The sequence below is a fragment of the Ursus maritimus genome, unplaced genomic scaffold (assembly GCF_017311325.1).
Source record: "Ursus maritimus isolate PB19 unplaced genomic scaffold, ASM1731132v1 scaffold_19, whole genome shotgun sequence".
In the NCBI taxonomy this organism is placed as follows: Eukaryota; Metazoa; Chordata; class Mammalia; order Carnivora; family Ursidae; genus Ursus; species Ursus maritimus.
The window spans coordinates 51089260-51107473 of NW_024424341.1; the positions used below are offsets into that span (position 1 = coordinate 51089260).

Sequence of the window (18214 nt, forward strand, 5' to 3'; positions counted from 1 at the left end):
CTTCAAACTATATTACAAAACTATAGTAATCAAAGCAGTATGGTATCATCATAAAACCAGACACATAGATCAATGGGACAGAATTAAGAGCCCAGAAATAAACCTATACATTCATGGTCAATTAATATTTGATAAGACAGCCAAGAATACTTCACAAAGACAGTCTCTTCAATAAATGGTGCGGGGAAGCTGGATATTCACATGTGAAAGAATGAAACTATACTCCTCTCTTATACTACTCACAACAATTAGTGCAAAATGGATTAAAGACTTAAATAAATGTAAGACATGAAAACATAAAATTCCCAGAAGAAAACACAGGCAAAAAGTTCCGGCAAGAATTTTTTTGCATATGACACATAGAGCACAAGGAACAAAAGAAAAAATTAATAAGTGGGACTATATCAAACCAAAAACTTCGGCACAGTTAAATAAATGAGATTAAAAAAAATGAAAAGGCAACCTATGGAGGGAGAAAACATCTGCAAGCCACATACTGGATAAGAGGTTGTTAGGAACTCATACAACTCAATAGCAAAACAAACAAACAACAAACCCCAGATAATCTAATTTAAAAATGTGTGAAGAACCTGAAGACGTTTTCCCACAGATACTCAAATGGCCAATAGGTGCAAGAAAAGGTGCTCAATATCACTAGTTATCAGGAAAATGCATATTGAAACCACAGTGAGATATCACCTCACACCTATATTAGAATGGCTGTAATAAAAAAGACAAGAAATAAGAGCTGGTAAGGATGTAGAGAAAAGGGTACCCTTGTACACAATTGGTGGGAATATAAATTAGTGCAGCTAGTATGGAAAACAGTATGGAGATTCTTCAAAAAATTAAAAATAGCACTACCATATAATCCAGCAATCCCACTTTTGCGTAGACATCCAAAAAATAAAAAAATGAAATCACTATCTTAAAGAGGCATCAGCACCCTCATGTGCATTGCACCATTATTTACAACAGCCAAGAAATGGAAGTAATTGACACATCCATCAACAGATGAAAGGATAAGGAAAATGTGGTGTGTATTTTATACTGGAATATTTATATGGAATATTATATATTACATGCAATATTATTCAGCCATAAAAAATCAGATAAAAAATCAGATAAAAGGCTAGTATCCAAAATCTATAAAGAAGTTATCAAACTCAGGGGTCCCTGGGTGGTTCAGCTGGTTAAGCACCTGCCTTCAGCTCAGTCATGATCCCAGGGTCCTGGGATTGAGCCCAGCATTGGGCTCCCTGCTCAGTGGGCAGCCTGCTTCTCCCTCTGCCTCTCCCCCTGCTTGTGCTTGGCACTCAATCTCTCTGTCAAATAAATAAATAAATAAATAAATAAATAAATAAATAAATAAATAAAATATTAACAATAAACAAAAAAGAAGTCAAACTCAACACCCAAAAAGCAAAAAATCCAGTCAAGAAATGGGCAGAAGACATGAACAGACAATTCTCCAAAGAAGACATACAAATGGCCAACAGACACATGAAAAAATGCTCAACATCACTCAGCATCAAAGAAATTACAAATTAATCCTCGTTCTTACTGTCCTGATCCCTTATATTAGCTTAAGGTTTATTCTGTTTGGCTTTAAAGCTTCTTGACCAGAAGGCTCAATTTTCCCCCCTACGGTTTATCAATTTCTCCCATGCCAGACACAATAAAGGTGCTGGGGACAAAATGCTGAACAACAAAAGAAGGTTCTGGTCAAAACAATTTTGGTTTCTTGTATCCACTGATGGATAATTATTTTGTACAGAGTTTAGCTTCAGCCACATTACACAAGTTCAATCATGTTTGCATTTTAACGCAATTCATTCCTGAATAGTCTATTTTTTAATTTTCTTTTTGATTCAAGATTTAAATACATGATTATAAATTTTCAAAGAGGTGACAGTCTCTCTACAGAGCTTTACAATGGAGATCTGGTATCACCTTATCCAAATGATCAAACTTAGTTTTACTAACAAAGCAATGACCTGTCCTTAAATGCTTTCTAACCTGTTGTAATATGATATACATACATAACCTACAAAGTATTCTCCCCTTAAAACATGTGATCTGAACCCAATGAAGCCTCTAGACCCAATTTCCTTTGTGTGTGTGTGTGTGTGTGTGTGTTTTAAGATTTTATTTATTTATTTGACACAGAGAGAGCACAGCAGGGGGAGCAGCAGGCAGAGGGAGAGGGAGAAGCAGGCTCCCTGCTGATCAAGGAGCCTGATGTGGGGCTCGTTCCCAGGACCCTGAGATCATGACCTGAGCCAAAGGCAGATGATTAACCGACTGAGCTACCCAGGTGCCACCTCCCCCAATCTCCTTTGTACAGAAAATACAAACAAGGCAGCTAAATGACACTACAGAAACAAAAAATCTAAACAAATGGCAGACAATTTTTCTGGACTTCTCAAAAAGTCAACATTATTTAAGAATTTTTGAAAAAGGATTGGGTGCCTCGGTGGCTCAGTTGTTAAGCGTCTGCCTTCGGCTCAGGGCGTGATCCCAGCGCTCTGGGATTGAGCCCCACATCAGGCTCCTCTGCTGAGAGCCTGCTTCATCCTCTGCTTGTGTTCCCTCTCTTGCTGGCTGTCTCTCTCTCTGTCAAATAAATAAATAAAATCTTAAAAAAAAAAAAGAATTTTTGAAAAAGGAGAAATGTTCTAGATCTGTGGCTCTCCATAGTGCATACCAAAATCCCCCGGAGAGCTAAGAAAAAACACAGAGGTCCAGTGGTCCTGGACATTTGTATTTTTACTAAGATCCACAGATGATTCTGATATCCAAGAAAATTTGAGTCACTGTTGTAAACTAAAAAAGAATAAAGAGCTCTAACAACCAAATACAGTATGGAATCTGGAATGCATTATACTTAGAAGATGAACCCCAGTAAATGGCATCTTAGAGGTCAATAAAGAAAATAAGATAGATATTGTGGAATTACAGAGAATTTCCTTAAGGGTAATTATGGTACTATGGCTATATGAGATTTTCTTTATGTTTGAGAGATACATACTGATGTAATAAAGGGGAAAGTATCATGATGTCTAAAACATATTCTCAATGGTGCAACAAAAAATATACAGAAAAATAAATGTCAAATTGTTAACAACTTTGAATCTACGTAGGGGTATACTCATGTTTATTCTTCCAACTTTTTCATATGTGCAATTTTCATGATAAAGTTGAAAAATTTATAAATGGATAGCTTTTATTTTTCTTTCACCAATATTTATCTTCACTTCTGGACAGAGAAATAAATTATACATTTTCTGCCTGTTGACATGTTTATAGACAAATCACTTAAAAACCTCTCCCTGATTCTTCAACAGCTGGTTTTTCAACATGTCCTCACTCCCTAAATCCATAGGATTTCTTCCCAAAATTAACTTTTTGATGTAACTTAAGGAATGAACTCTTAATGAAAATCCTCTCATAGTCTTTACTTTCCACGAAATTTTATACAACTTATTTAAAATTTAATAATGAAGGAATGGGTGAGATTTTTCTAAATTATTCACAATAATACAGTTTTCCTGTCATCAACAATGCTAATGAAACATAAAAGCTATTCTTTATGAGCACAAGCATGTGCCAAATACTCTTGTAAGAATTTTGTGTGTACTATAACACATTTATTCCCATATTGCACTAGTATGTACTCACTATTGTTGCCATTTACAAATGATGCAAAGTGGATAGGCACCTAATGTCACACAGGTTGTGAAATGGCAATGGTGACAAAGCACCTGCCTCAGGTCGTTGTTAGCTTACATTTGTTCCAACAACAGTTTTCCTCCAGTTTGAATTTGAAGGCTTTTCTAAGTGTATGAAATTAATATACCTAGGAAAATATCCTTCACGATTAGTAAATTGTGAACATGAAGGCTACCCGACATTTCTTTACATTCAAAGACTTTCTCACCAAAACGTCCTCTCAACACTAAGGTGTTTGCTTTAACTATAATTCTTTCCATATTACTCAGACCCAAAGTTTCTCACCAGTAGGAATACTGTGCTGTTGAGCAAATCTCAGTCCATGATGAAAAGTCTTCCCACATTTTTTTATATTCATAGGATTTCTTGCCACTATGAACTCTCTGATGTTGAGTAAGTTGTTCATATCCAGTGAAGGTTTTCCCACATTTGTTATATTCATAGGACTTCTGACGATTATGAGTTTTCTGATGTCGAGTAAGCTGACCATTCACAGTAAAGGCTTTCCCACATTCTTTACATTCATAGGGCTTCAGACCTGTATGAATTCTTTGATGGGCAATAAAAACTGACCTAAGTCTAAAAGCCTTCCCACATTCCTTACATTCATAAGGTTTCTCACCAGTATGAATCCTCTCATGTTGAATAAGGTTTGAGCTACAACTAAAGGTCTTTCCACATTCTTTACATTCATAGGGTTTCATCCCTGTATGAATTCTCTGATGGGCAGTAAAGACTGAACTAAGTCTAAAAGTTTTCCCACATTCCTTACATTCATAGGGCTTCTCACCAGTATGAATTTTAACATGTTGAATAAGGTTTGAGCTACGACTAAAGGCCTTCCCACACTCCTTACATTGATATGGTTTCTCACCAGTATGAATCCTCTGATGTACTCTGAGTTCGCTACCACAAGTAAAGCATTTCCCACATTCCTTACATTCATAGGGGTTCTCACCAGTATGAATTCTGTAATGTCCAAGAAATTGGTAATGATGTCGAAAGGCCTTCCCACATTCCTTACATTCAAAGGGTTTCTCACCAGTGTGAATTCTCTGATGTACTCTGAGGTCTGTACCACAGCTAAAGCTCTTTCCACATTCCTTACATTCATAGGGTTTCACACCTGTATGAATTCGCTGATGCTCAATAAGTTGGTCCTGATGTCTGAAGGCTGTCCCACATTCCTTACATTCAAAGTGTTTCTCACCGGTATGGGTTTTCTGATGTCGAGTAAGCTGTAGGTGAAGTCTAAAAGCCTTTCCACATTCTTTACATCCATAGGGTTTCTCACCAGTGTGAATACTCTGATGTTGAACGAGATTTGAGCCACGATTGAAGGCCTTGCCACATTCCTTACATTTAAATGGTTTCTCACCAGTATGAATGTTCTGATGTCGAGTAAGCTGTGTCAGAAGAGTAAAGGCCTTCCCACATTCTTTACATTCAAAGGGTTTCTCCCCAGTATGCATTCTATGATGTTCGGTAAGTCGGTAATGATACCTAAAGGCCTTCCCGCATTCCTTACATTCAAAGGGTTTCTCACTAGAATGAATTTTCTGATGCTGAATAAGATTTGAACCACGATTAAAGCCTTTACCACACTCTTTACATTCATATGGTTTCATGCCAGCATGAATACTCTGATGTTGAATAAGGTTTGAGACACGATTAAAGGACTTCCCACATTCGTTACATCCAAATGGCTTCTCACCTGTATGAATATTCTCATGGCGATTAAGCTGAGTGAGAAGACTAAAGGCTTTTCCACATTTCTTACATTCAAAGGGCTTCTCACCAGTATGAAATTTCTGATGTCGAGTAAGTTGTATATGGAGTCTAAAGGCCTTTCCACATTCCTTACATTCAAAAGGTTTCTTTCCAGTATGAACACTCCGATGCTGAATAAGGTTTGAACCACGACGAAACAATTTCCCACATTCCTTACATTCATAGGGTTTCACACCTGTATGAATTCGCTGATGCTCAAAAAGTTGGTACTGATATTGGAAGGCTGTGCCACATTCCTTACATTCAAAGGGTTTCTCACCAGTATGAGTTTTCTGATGTCGAGCAAGTTGTAGGTGAAGTCTAAAAGCCTTTCCACATTCCTTACACCCATATGGCTTCTCACCAGTATGAATACTCTGATGTTGAACAAGATTCGAGCCACGACTGAAGGCCTTGCCACATTCCTTACATTTAAATGGTTTCTCTCCAGTATGAATGTTCTGATGTCGTGCAAGCTCTATCAGAAGACTAAAGGCCTTCCCACATTCTTTACATTCAAAAGGTTTCTCACCAGTATGAATTCGACAATGTTCAATAAGTTGGTAATGATATTTGAAGGCCTTCCCACATTCCTTACATTCAAAGGGTTTCTCACTAGAATGAATTTTCTGATGTTGAACAAGATTTGAACCACGATTAAAACCTTTCCCACACTCTTTACATCCATATGGTTTTGCACCCGTATGGATACTCTGATGTTGAACAAGGTTTGAGCTACGATTAAAGGACTTCCCACATTCCTTACACTCAAATGGTCTCTCACCTGTATGAATATTCTCATGGCGATTAAGCTGGGTGGGAAGACTAAAAGCTTTCCCGCATTCCTTACATTTAAAGGGTTTCTCACCAGTATGAAGTTTCTGATGTCGAGTAAGTTGAACAAGAAGTCTAAAGGCCTTCCCACAGTCCTTACATTCATAGGGCTTCTCTCCAGTATGAATACTCTGATGCTGAATAAGATTTGAACCACGACTAAAGTACTTCCCACATTCCTTACATTCATATGGCTTATCTGTAGTGTAAATAAGAGAAGTACGATGACTAGAAGTATGCATTTTTTCATAGCTTATTATCTTTTGCCCAATATACCCCTCTTGATGTCCCTGTTGTCCCCTAAATCTATTTCTGCATTTTGAGTCATTTCTAAAATTGGAGGCCTCGAGGCCAAGAGTTTTACTTATTTGCTTTATACTCTGTTTAGGCAAATTTATTTCATGAATATAATTTTCTGGAGATAATTTCTCAGCTCCATAACTTGACTCCAAATCTGAAAGAAAAGGAGAAAGCAAACACATTTAATCTTCCTGTACACACAATACAAAATCCATTAAAGAATATATAACTCTAAAAATATATATACATATAGAAAAAAATTGAATATATACTGAAATAGATATAATACACTTATAATTTGAAAAAGGATAAGAAGAGCTCCAAAAATAAAGAAAATTTATGTTAGATGGTGATGCTCATAATAGGGGAAGAGATTAACTTTGTGAAATTTAGGTGTTAGTCAAAATCCTTTGGTAAGCTTTTATAAATACTGATATTCAAGCAACTCAGTGCACAGAAACAGAATTTTTAGGAATAAGTCCTAAGATGCTGTATTTTTTTTAAAAAGATTTTTTTTATTTATTTGACAGAGAGAGACAGCCAGCGAGAGAGGGAACACAAGCAGGGGGAGTGGGAGAGGAAGAAGCAGGCTCCCAGTGGAGGAGCCTGATGTGGGGCTCAATCCCAGAGCACCGGGATCATGCCCTGAGCCAAGGCAGACGCTTAACGACTGCGCCACCCAGGCGCCCCAAGATGCTGTATTTTTAACATCTCTATCAGATAATTCTGATGCAGATCAAAGTTCAAAGATCCATACTTAAAACTGTTTTGAATGATTTGTCTTTACTCTTATAATAAAATCCAAAACCCTTACTATGGATAACGAGACCACCTATGAAGCCACTGTCATCCTTTGGACCCTATCTCTACCACACTGTCTTCTTTTAGCACCTCAAACATGATATAACCTTTCTTCAATATCTTCATGCTTTGGTCAGATTATTTCATCACCCAAGAATGCTGTGGTCTGAGCTGCTCGTAGGAGACAACACTCTCATTTTTAAGTTTCAAAAGAAATGTTGTCCTCAGAACAGCTATACCTGCTGGGCCCATCTAATTATATCCCTCTCCTTTATCCTCTATTAAAGAGTCTCATTCCTTGCCTTCACAATTCTGTTTTAATTATACGTTCATTCATTCATTAGCTCATTTCTCATTCTGTGTATTTTCTTATTCCTAAATATGCCTAAGGAGCAGACACGATCCTGACAGCATTCACCACTGAATAATAAGCCCATAGCACACAATAGGTGTTAAGTAATCGGAAAAGTACTCATAAAAGAAGTAAGGCTGAGAATAAAGGTATATAATGCAAGAATGAGCCACTGGGGAAGGCTTATCATAGTAACCATTGATTCAAAACTATTAAAATTGATAAACAGAACCATTCTCATATTACTTATTTCAAATGGGAACAAATGTACATCAGAGCCCAACTGGTCATGTATATGTCATAATGGGAAAAACCACAGAAAACAAGTAGAAACTTGAAGCTTGAACCTGTATCACAATGTTAAAGAAAATCAACAGATGCCAACACTGAGATGACAGATGTTTGAATTACCTAACAAAGCCTTTAAAACCATAATTATGCAAATGTTCCAATAAGAAGTCATAAATACTCTTGAAACAAATGGAAAAACAGAAAGTCGCAACAAAAATATAGAGGATGTAGAAAGAGTTCTGCAAAGATGGTGGGGCAGAAGGATCCTGGGCTCCCACAGACACACCAAGATAACAGCCACATCAGTGTAAGTATGAGAATGACCTAAGGATGGCAGAACAGACTTTCCACAGGTAATCGCAGAGAGGAGACCACATCAAAAAGGGCAGAAGGGGTGGAGATGCAGTTGGCAACCAAACCCCCAGTAAGAATAACCACAAACAGGAGGGACACCACAAACCCAAAGAAGCAAGAGGATCAGATTCCACACCAGGCACCCCAAGTATGGGGGATGCACACTGGGAAGATGAGTCCCATTACATTTGGTTTTGGGAACCAGTGGGGCTTCGCTTCACAAGTTTTAACACTCAGTGCAGCTTAACTCTGAGTGCTTTAAAAATCAGCAGACTTAGTTCTGGGAGAGCCAGAGGGTGATAGGAAACTTGAGTCCCTATCCTTAAAGAGCCAGCAAAACAAACAACTTGCTGAGATACAGCATAAAAGCAGCAGTTTGAAAAGCGCCTTGGGTATACGTGAAGAATATTTATTTACTAATCTCAAAATGTGTGCTGGAGGGACAGGGATCTTCAGGAAACTTCCCCAAGAACAAAAGACCTGGTGGAAACCATTCCCTGCCCACTCCCAACCACTGCCTAGATAGCTGGAAGCATTAGGGAACCAGTGCAAACACACACCACCTACCTTGCCAGCACTGCATGCCCCACCTTCATTCTCCTGAGAATCTGCCCCATCCAACCCACCCCACTCCGAAGGGGCTCCAGCCCCAACACACCCTGCCAGCAGCCCCAGTCGGGACCAGTGCCACTCCAAAGGGACTCTTGCTTTGTGGAGTGGGGAAGGATAATCACATACACCAGTGTGCCCACAGCTCCAGCAACCAAACCTTATAGCTAGCAGTACAGAGAGTCCCTGCTGATCAGTGCGACTTCAGCCCTGGCAGATGGCCTAGAACAGGCAGTTTGACTGCCAGCCCTGCCTACCAGTGAACAAGGGGACTAGCCTCCTCTCAGGGGACAAGGCAGGGAGAGTGACTCACAAGTTGGTGCAACTACAGCCCCAGCAGACAAGCAGAGAGCAGGCATCTAGTCTGACTGCTGACCCCACCGAAATGCAAGTCCCCAGTGGCCCCCAACAGATCCCTTAACAGCACAGAGACCAAACCTTGCCCAGAACAGGCAAAGTGAGCCATTGCAGTCAATGGACTGAAGGCAAAAGAGGCTCTGCCACATCAGCAGAGCACAGGCAACCCACACAGGAGACACCCCAGAAGCGTCTGGTTCTGGTGAACAACAGACATTTCACCCCAGGGCACCACAGGACCTTCGTCAGGTCACTACTTTCAATATTAAGAGCTGTAACTGCTTTCCTTTTTTTTTTTTTTTAAAGATTTTTATTTATTTATTTGACAGAGAGAGAGACAGCCAGCGAGAGAGGGAACACAAGCAGGGGGAGTGGGAGAGGAAGAAGCAGGCTCATAGCAGAGGAGCCTGATGTGGGGCTCGATCCCAGAACGCCGGGATCATGCCGTGAGCCGAAGGCAGACGCTTAATGACTGTGCCACCCAGGCGCCCCTGTAACTGCTTTCCTAATACACAGAAACAAACACAGAGTTATACAAAATGAGAAGACAGAGGAAAATGTCCCAGATGAAAGTGCAGGACAAAATCACAGCAAAGGGGCTAAATGAAACAGAGATAAGCAATGTACCTGATAAAGGATTCAAAGTAATAGTCATAAAGATACTCACTGGACTTGAGAAAAGAGTGGATGATCTTAGTGAGACCTTTGAAAACAAACAGTAAATATTTAAAAGAACCAATCAGAGATGAAGAACTCAACGACAAATAAAAAATACAACAGAGGGAATCAAGAGCAGATTAGAGGAAGCAGAAGAATGGATCAGCGACCTTGAAAGTAGGGTAATGAAAAGCAATCATGTTGAACAGCAAAAATAAAAAGAATAATAAAAAATGAGAATAGATTCAGAAAACCCAGTAACATCAAGTATAATAATGTTTGAATTATAGGGATCCCAAAAGGAGAAGAGAGAGAAAAGGGGGCAGAACATTTATTTGAAGAAATAATAGCTGAGGGACGCCTGGGTGGCTCAGTTGGTTAAGCATCTCCTCTGACTCAGGTCATGATAACAGGGTCCTGGACTTAAGCCCTGCATCAGGCTCTCTGCTCAGTGGGGAGCCTGCTTCTCCTTCTCCCTCTGTCTGCCACTCTGCCTACTTGTGTTCTCTGTCTGTCAAATAAATAAATAAAATCTTAAAGAAAAAAAAAAAAAGAAGAAGAAGAAGAAGGAAAAATAGCTGAAAACTTCCCTATCTGGAGAAGGAAACAGACATCTAGCTCCAGGAAGCACAGAGAGCCCCCAATAAAATTAACCCAACAGGGTCCACACCAAGACATGGTAATTAAAATGGCAAAAAGTAATAGTAGAGAATTTTAAAAACAGCAAGAGGAAAGAAAAGTTACATACAAGAGACACTCCATAGGGCTATTCTGTTGATTTTTCAGCAGAAACATGACAGGCCAGAATGGAGCGGCATGATACGTTCAAAGTACTGGAAGGAAAACTTGCAACCAAGAGTACTCTACCCAGCAAGGTTATCATTCAGAATAGGAGAGATTGTCTCTCATACAAACAGAGGTTAAAGGAGTTCATCACCACTTAAACCAGCCTTATAGGAAACGTTAAAGGGAATTCTTTGAATGGAAAGAAAAGGCCATAATCAGGAGTAAGAAAATTATGACAGAAAACTGCAAACATATAATAAAAGTAGTAGATTAATCACTTGTAAAACCAGTATGGAGGTTAAAGCACAAAAGTAAAAATCAATTTTACCTATAAAAAATCAGCTAAGGGATTCACAAAATAAAATGATGTAAAGTATGATATCATATACATAAAGTGGAATGGGGGAGTAAAAATTTAGTTTTTTAGAATGGATTCAAATCTTAGCAACCACGACCTTAATATAAACTGCTAGATATATAAGATGTTATATATGAACCTAACAGTAACCACAAATCAAAAACCTGTAATAGATACACACACACACAAAAAAAAAAAAAAAAAAAAAAAGAGAAAGAAATTCAAGCATAACACTAAAGAAAGCCATCAAACCACAAGGGAAGAAGTAAGAGAAGAAAGGAACACGAACTACAAAAACAACCATAAAACAAGTAACAAGATGGCAATAGGTACATATCTATCAATAATTACTGTAAATGTAAATGGCCTAAATGCTCCCATCAGAAGACTATAATGACTGAATGGATAAAAAAGCAAGACCCATCTATATGCTGCCTACAAGAAACTCACATCAGGCATAAAGACACATGCAGACTGAAAGTGAAGGGATGGAAAAACATCTACCATGCAAACAGAAGCGAAAAGAAAGTTGTGGTAGCAACACTTACATTGGACAAAGTACACTTTAACATAAAGATTATAACAAGAAACAAAGAATGACATTATATAATGATAAAGGGAAGAATTCAACAACAGGATATAACAATTGTAAATATTTATGCACCCAACATGGGAGCATCTAAATACATAAAGCCACTATTAACAGACAGGAGAAACTGACAGTAATACAATAATAGTAGGGGACTTTAACACCCTATTTATATCAATGGATAGATCATTCAGGCAGGAAATCAACAAGGAAACAGTGGCTTTGAATGACACATTGGACCAGACGGAACTAACAGATATATTCGGAACATTCCATCCAAAAACAGCAGAATACATTTTCTTTTCAAGTGCACACGGAACACTCTACAGACAGATCACATGTTAGGCCACACAATAAGTCTCAATACAAAAAAACTGAAATCATATCATGCATCTTTTCTGACTGCAATGGTATGAGACTGGAAATCAAGTGCAAGAAAAAATCTGGGAAGAACATAAATACACAGAGGCTAAATAAATGCTACTAAACAATGAATGGGTCAACCCAGAAATCAAAGAGGAAATAAAAAATACACAGGGAGAAGTGAAAATGAAACAAAACGGGCCAAAATCTTTGGGATGCAGCAAAAGCTGTTCTAAGAGGCAAGATTATAGCAATACAGGCCTACCTCAAGAAATAAGAAAAATCTCAAATAAACAACCTAACCTTAAACCTAAAGGAGCTAGAAAAAGAAGAACCAACAAAACCCAAAGCAAGTAGAAAGAAGGAAATAATAAAGATTAAAACAGAAATAAATGAAATGGAGACTAAAAAAACAATAGGACAGATCAATTAAACCAGGAGCTGGTTCTTTGAAACAAAACTGGTAAGACTTTTGCCAGACTCGTCCAGGAAAAAAAGAGACAGGGATCCAATAATAAAAATCAGAAATAAAGGAGGAGACGTAATACCCAACACTACAGAAGTATAAAGGATTATAAAAGAATACTATGAAAAATTATATGCCAGCAAATGGAAAACCTAAAAGAAATAAATTCCTTGAAACATATTTGCAAATGATATATCTGGCATGGGGCTAATATCCAAAATACATAAAGAACTTATATGACTCAACACCAAAAAGACAAATAGTGCAATTAAAAAGTGTGCAGAGGACCTGAATAGACATTATTCCCAAGAAGACATACAGAGGGCCAACAGACAGATGAAAAGATGAGCTCAACATCACTCATTATCAGGAAAATGTAATGTAAATCAAAACCACAATGAGGTATCATCTTACACCTGTTATTAGGGCCAAAATAAAAAACATAAGAAATAACAAAATTTGGTGAGGATGTGAAGAGAAAGGGACCCTTGTGCCCAAACTGGTGCAGCTACCGTGGAAAACAGTATGGGTTCCTCAAAAAATTAAAATACAATTACCATAGGATCCAGCAATTCCACTACTGGGTATTTACCCAAAGAACATGAAAGCACTAATTTGAAAAGATATGCGCTCCCCTACGTTTACTGTACGTAGTGCTATTTACAATAGCCAAAACATGGAAGCAACCCAAGTGTCCATCCACAGATAAATGGGTAAAGAAGATGCGATTTATAGATACTCTGGACTTTATTTTATTTATTTGAGAAAGAGAGCGTGAGAGAGAGTATGAGTCAGGGGGAGAGGGAGAAGCAGGCTCCCCACCAAGCAGAAAGCCCAACATGGGGCTCGATCCCCAGATCCTGGGATCATGACCTGAGCCAAAGGCAGACGCTTAACTGAGCCACCCAGGCGCCCCACAAGTTCCTTTTTCATTCATACGGAACATTTATAAAAACTGACCATATGCTGGGCTATAAAATAAAGCACTCTCAACATACATCAAAGGAGTGAAATAATTAATATTGTATATGATATATATATGATCACATCATATATTATATATATCATGATATATAATGATACAGCAATATATTGCCTGGCCATAATAAAATCATGCTAAAACTCAATATCAGAGATTATTCATATTTTGGAAATGGAAAGCCCTACTTTGTTGGTCAAAATCACAGTAATCTATACAGAGACATGACGTTATGTGATTCTTCACACGATGCTACTAGAATCTATTGTAGAGCTTTCAGAACCAAATCATGAGCAAAATTTTTAAATCACAAAAATTCAGAATGTCATGGTTTAAATAAACTAGCCTGGACTTAGACTCAAAAAAGAGAGGGAGAGAGAGAGAAAAGTCAAAGTAAAAAATAAAAAAATAAAAAAAATAAAATTAAATAAAATTAAAATAAATTTTAAGGCAAACAAGCTCCTTAGATAAAAAGGGACTAAAGAAACCTAACCAAAAAAAAAATAGTAAAAATAAATAAAAATGTTTTAAAAAGAAACCTATCCATAAATCAATTCATGAGCTTTGACTAGATCTTAAACTAAAACACACTCCCACAAAATATATAAATAAATAAATAAAACCAAAATAAAAATTTTAAAGAGAAATGAAAGAAATTTAACTGTGAGCTGTACTGTAGATGATACTCCTGAAATATGGGGTTTTTCTTAGGTGTGACAATCGTATGTTGTTTCGGTTAATTCAGTTAATGAAGCTAATTAGGCATAATGAAAGGTTATTAGGACCTTTCCTACTCTTAGAAGATGCAAAGTGAAATGTTTAGCTAACATGTGTCACAACATCTGACTTAGACCTACACGTGGTTCAGCAAAAAAGGTTTCAAACATTTAGATCCATAAATACATATAGCAAAGGCGGCCAAATGTTCACAACTGGTGAATCTAGTTTTCTTTTTTGTTTTTTAAAGATTTTACTCACTTATTTGAGAGAGAGAGAGAGAGAGAGAACGAGAACAAGCAGGGGGCAGGTGCAGAGGGAGAAGCAGGCTCCCCCTTGAGCAGGGAGCCCAACGCAGGGCTTGATAACAGGACCCTGAGATCATGACCCGAGCCAAAACGAAGAGTCAGCCACTTACCCAACTGAGCCACCAAGGTGCCCCCCAAATGGGTCACCTTTGAAAGGATGTAAGAAATCAACTAATTACTTAGAAAATTAGTAAACAAAGGAAAAGAATATTTATCTTCAATTTTCTATATTATCTGTATAACTGAGTAACCAAGTGGTAAATAAGGTGAAGTTTCTTTTTACAGGTGCATTCCAGCTAATAAAGAATAAATGATAGAATTAGAATATCCACCAATTTACAACTTCAAATGAATTAAAGGACATAGTAACTGCCTGTCACTGGCTGCTGATACCACTAAAATGAGAAATCCAGACATCACACACCAATGGACTGAAGATTATCACCATCACCTAGGAAAAAAAAAAAGTTTCCCAAAAGTTTGATTAAGCTCTGAGACCCAACTATCCTTACAGGAAATAGGAGACAGAGGAACATGTGTCTCCATTTCCAGCAAGATGCCGTCAGCAAAATCCAGATGGTGTGAAACTATAGGACAAATGATCTAATTTAATCAAGAAAAACCTGTTAACAAAAAAATCAAGAGGAACCTTTAACCTAAAAGAGACTTAAAAGACTTTTTAAAATGATAGGTAAGGGGCGCCTGGGTGGCTCAGTCATTAAGCGTCTGCCTGCGGCTCAGGGCGTGATCCCGGCGTTCTGGGATCAAGCCCCACGTCAGGCTCCTCCGCTGGGAGCCTGCTTCTCCCTCTCCCACTCCCCCTGCTTGTGTTCCCTCTCTCGCTGGCTGTGTCTCTCTCTGTCAAATAAATCAATAAAATCTTAAAAAAAAAAAAAAAAAGATAGGTAAAACAAAATCAGACTGGAGGTGTTCACTCAGACAATAAAGCTCTGGAGAAAACCTTTTCTGCAGGGAGGGGAAGGTCTGTGAGTACAAAGAGACACACGACAGCCTTCTGGGACAGCTGGCAAAACCCTAACTCATGACCTGGTGGTTACAAGTGTGGGCACCTTAAGATGCTTAATCAAGCAATTCTTTGTGTTACGTGGTTTTCTGTATTCTTGTCATACTTTGTTTAAAAACGAAGAAATGAGGAAAACTTTCAACATAGATCAGAACATGGCTCTAAGTGGCTCTTGGAAAGCATTCTACGTTCTTCACAATGACAATCAGAACCTTGTAGGATCTGGTCCTGGCCTAACTCCCAGACCTCCCTTTCCACCATGCCTTCACCTCTTCTGCTCCAACCTTCTTACTGCTCCCAGGCACACACAGACCACTTCCTGCTCAGGGCCTCTGTGCGACCAGCTCAGACTAGAATGCTCTTGCCCAGATTTGTGGCCCGAACACTTTCTTCACAACTCTATGCAAGCACACCCACTTCAAGAAACACTCCTTAACCACCCAAGCCTGTCTTCCACCGCATTGCTCCTGTACACTTGTCTGCACAGCATGATTCCCGACAGTACTGATTTACTCTGCTGACTTGATTGATCCATGTCTTGCCAACTGCAGGTAAAGGCCATGAGAGCAGTGACCCTGTCGGTCATGTTCATCTCCCTGTACGGACAGTGCCAAGCACAGTGCTTTGCTTGGAGTGGACTCTTGATAAATATTGCTGAATATATGAATATATTTTTTGACACTGGAAACACATATAGAAATTTAAATGCAAAAGCAGAACTGGAAAGCAGCTGGATGAAAAATATATGTTAAAAGATTACTCTATGGTGGGAGTGCCTGGGTGGCTCAGTCAGTTAAGCGTCTGACTCGTGATTTCAGCTCAGGTTATGGTCTCTCTCGGGGCTGCGGGATCGAGCCCCGTGGTGGGCTATGCGCTCTGCATGGAAGTCTACTTGGGGTTCTCGCTCTCCCTCTCCCTCTGCTCACAAGCGTGCTCTCTCTAATAAATAAATAAAATCTCGAAGAAAAAAAAAAAAAGGTTACACTGGGAAAGAGGGCACTCACTCCACTAAAAGGAGAAGAAATAAAAGAACAAAAATTGGAGATGATTAGGGAAAGATGGAGTTCCTTAGGAAGTCCACACTGTGTGATCTTTATTTCCTTCTCAGATCTCAGGCATTTTTATCCAACAGGCCTTGGGTCTTTGAAGGCATTTTTCCAAACCACATCTCAGGGGTATGACCCCTCTCTGACCCCTCCTGATCCTCTCTGCCAGCTTCTCCCCTACTCACCTGAGTACCATCTGCTTGTTTCTCTCCTCAAAACCACCCAGGGCTCTTTCTCCTGCTCCAATAATGCAATCACATCTGGCTTGGAAATGGAACTTCCTGCTTAAAAACACGAAAAAAGAAATGACATGATACATGGTGTAGAAAAAAAATTTTTTAATATACAAAAAAAAAAACCCCACAAAGCAAAACAAACTGAAAAACTTTGGTTGAGATCTGGTTAAATTTGTAGTAATATTTTTTTAGAGGGGATAGGGGGAGAGGGAGAAAGAGAATCTCAAGCACTCCTCCACACCCAGTGTGGAGTCTGACGCGGGGCTTGATCTCATGACCCTGAGATCATGACCTGGGCTGAAATCAAGAGGGAGACGCTTAGGGGCACCTGGGTGGCGCAGTCATTAAGCATCTGCCTTCAGCTCAGGGCGTGATCCCGGCGTTCTGGGATCGAGTCCCACATCAGGCTCCTCTGCTATGAGCCTGCTTCTCCCTCTCCCACTCCCCCTGCTTGTGTTCCCTCTCTCGCTGGCTGTCTCTCTCTCTGTCAAATAAATAAATAAAAATCTTTAAAAAAAAAAAAAAGAGTCAGACGCTTAACCAATTGATCCACCCAGGCGTCCCTAAATTTGTAAAAATGGACACGCCCGTTTTCAATCTGACAAATTCCAAACGATTTCCTTTGGGAACAAGAAGGAACTCAGCTATTTAAAAGATGGCCCTGGGGGTGCCTGGGTGGCACAGCGGTTAAGCGTCTGCCTTCGGCTCAGGGCGTGATCCCAGCGTTCTGGGATCGAGCCCCACATCAGGCTCCTCCACTATGAGCCTGCTTTTTCCTCTCCCACTCCCCCTGCTTGTGTTCCCTCTCTCGCTGGCTGTCTCTATCTCTGTCGAATAAATAAATAAAATCTTAAAAATAAATAAATAAATAAATAAATAAAAGATGGCCCTGAAACTCACAGTGAAGAAAGCTGATATTCCAGAGAAGAGATATTAATAATTTATTAAATTATTAATTGTTTAAAATTATTTTAAGTTAAATTATGAAATTAAATTTTAAAATTTAAATCATTAATTATAATTGTTCAATACTAATTTTATTGTAATATTAAAGAAATTTATTTATTTATTTATTTGAGAGAGAGAGAGCAAGCAAGAGCACGAGCAGGGTGGGAGGTAGGGAGCAGCAGACTCCCCACCAAGCAGGGAGCCCAACGCAGGGCTGGATCCCAGGACCCTGAGATCATGACCTGAGCCGAAGGCAGATGCTTCACCAACTGAGCCACCCAGTCGTCCCTTTATTGTAATCTTAATTAATCTGTAAAATGAACTACTATTGGGGGAG

At 38.9% G+C, this 18214-nt stretch overlaps 1 protein-coding gene across 1 annotated transcript in view; it reads right to left on the reverse strand.

The window, feature by feature from the left end:
* Positions 1-2626: 2626 nt before the first annotated feature.
* The window catches only part of LOC103661037 (zinc finger protein 780A-like), a 23616-nt gene continuing 8028 nt past the window's right edge, over positions 2627-18214 (reverse strand). The window contains exon 6 of the mRNA XM_040633975.1: positions 2627-6790. Within this exon, the coding sequence (XP_040489909.1) occupies positions 4014-6790 (2777 nt within the window). The 3' untranslated portion in view covers positions 2627-4013. The remainder of the gene's footprint in view (positions 6791-18214) is intronic.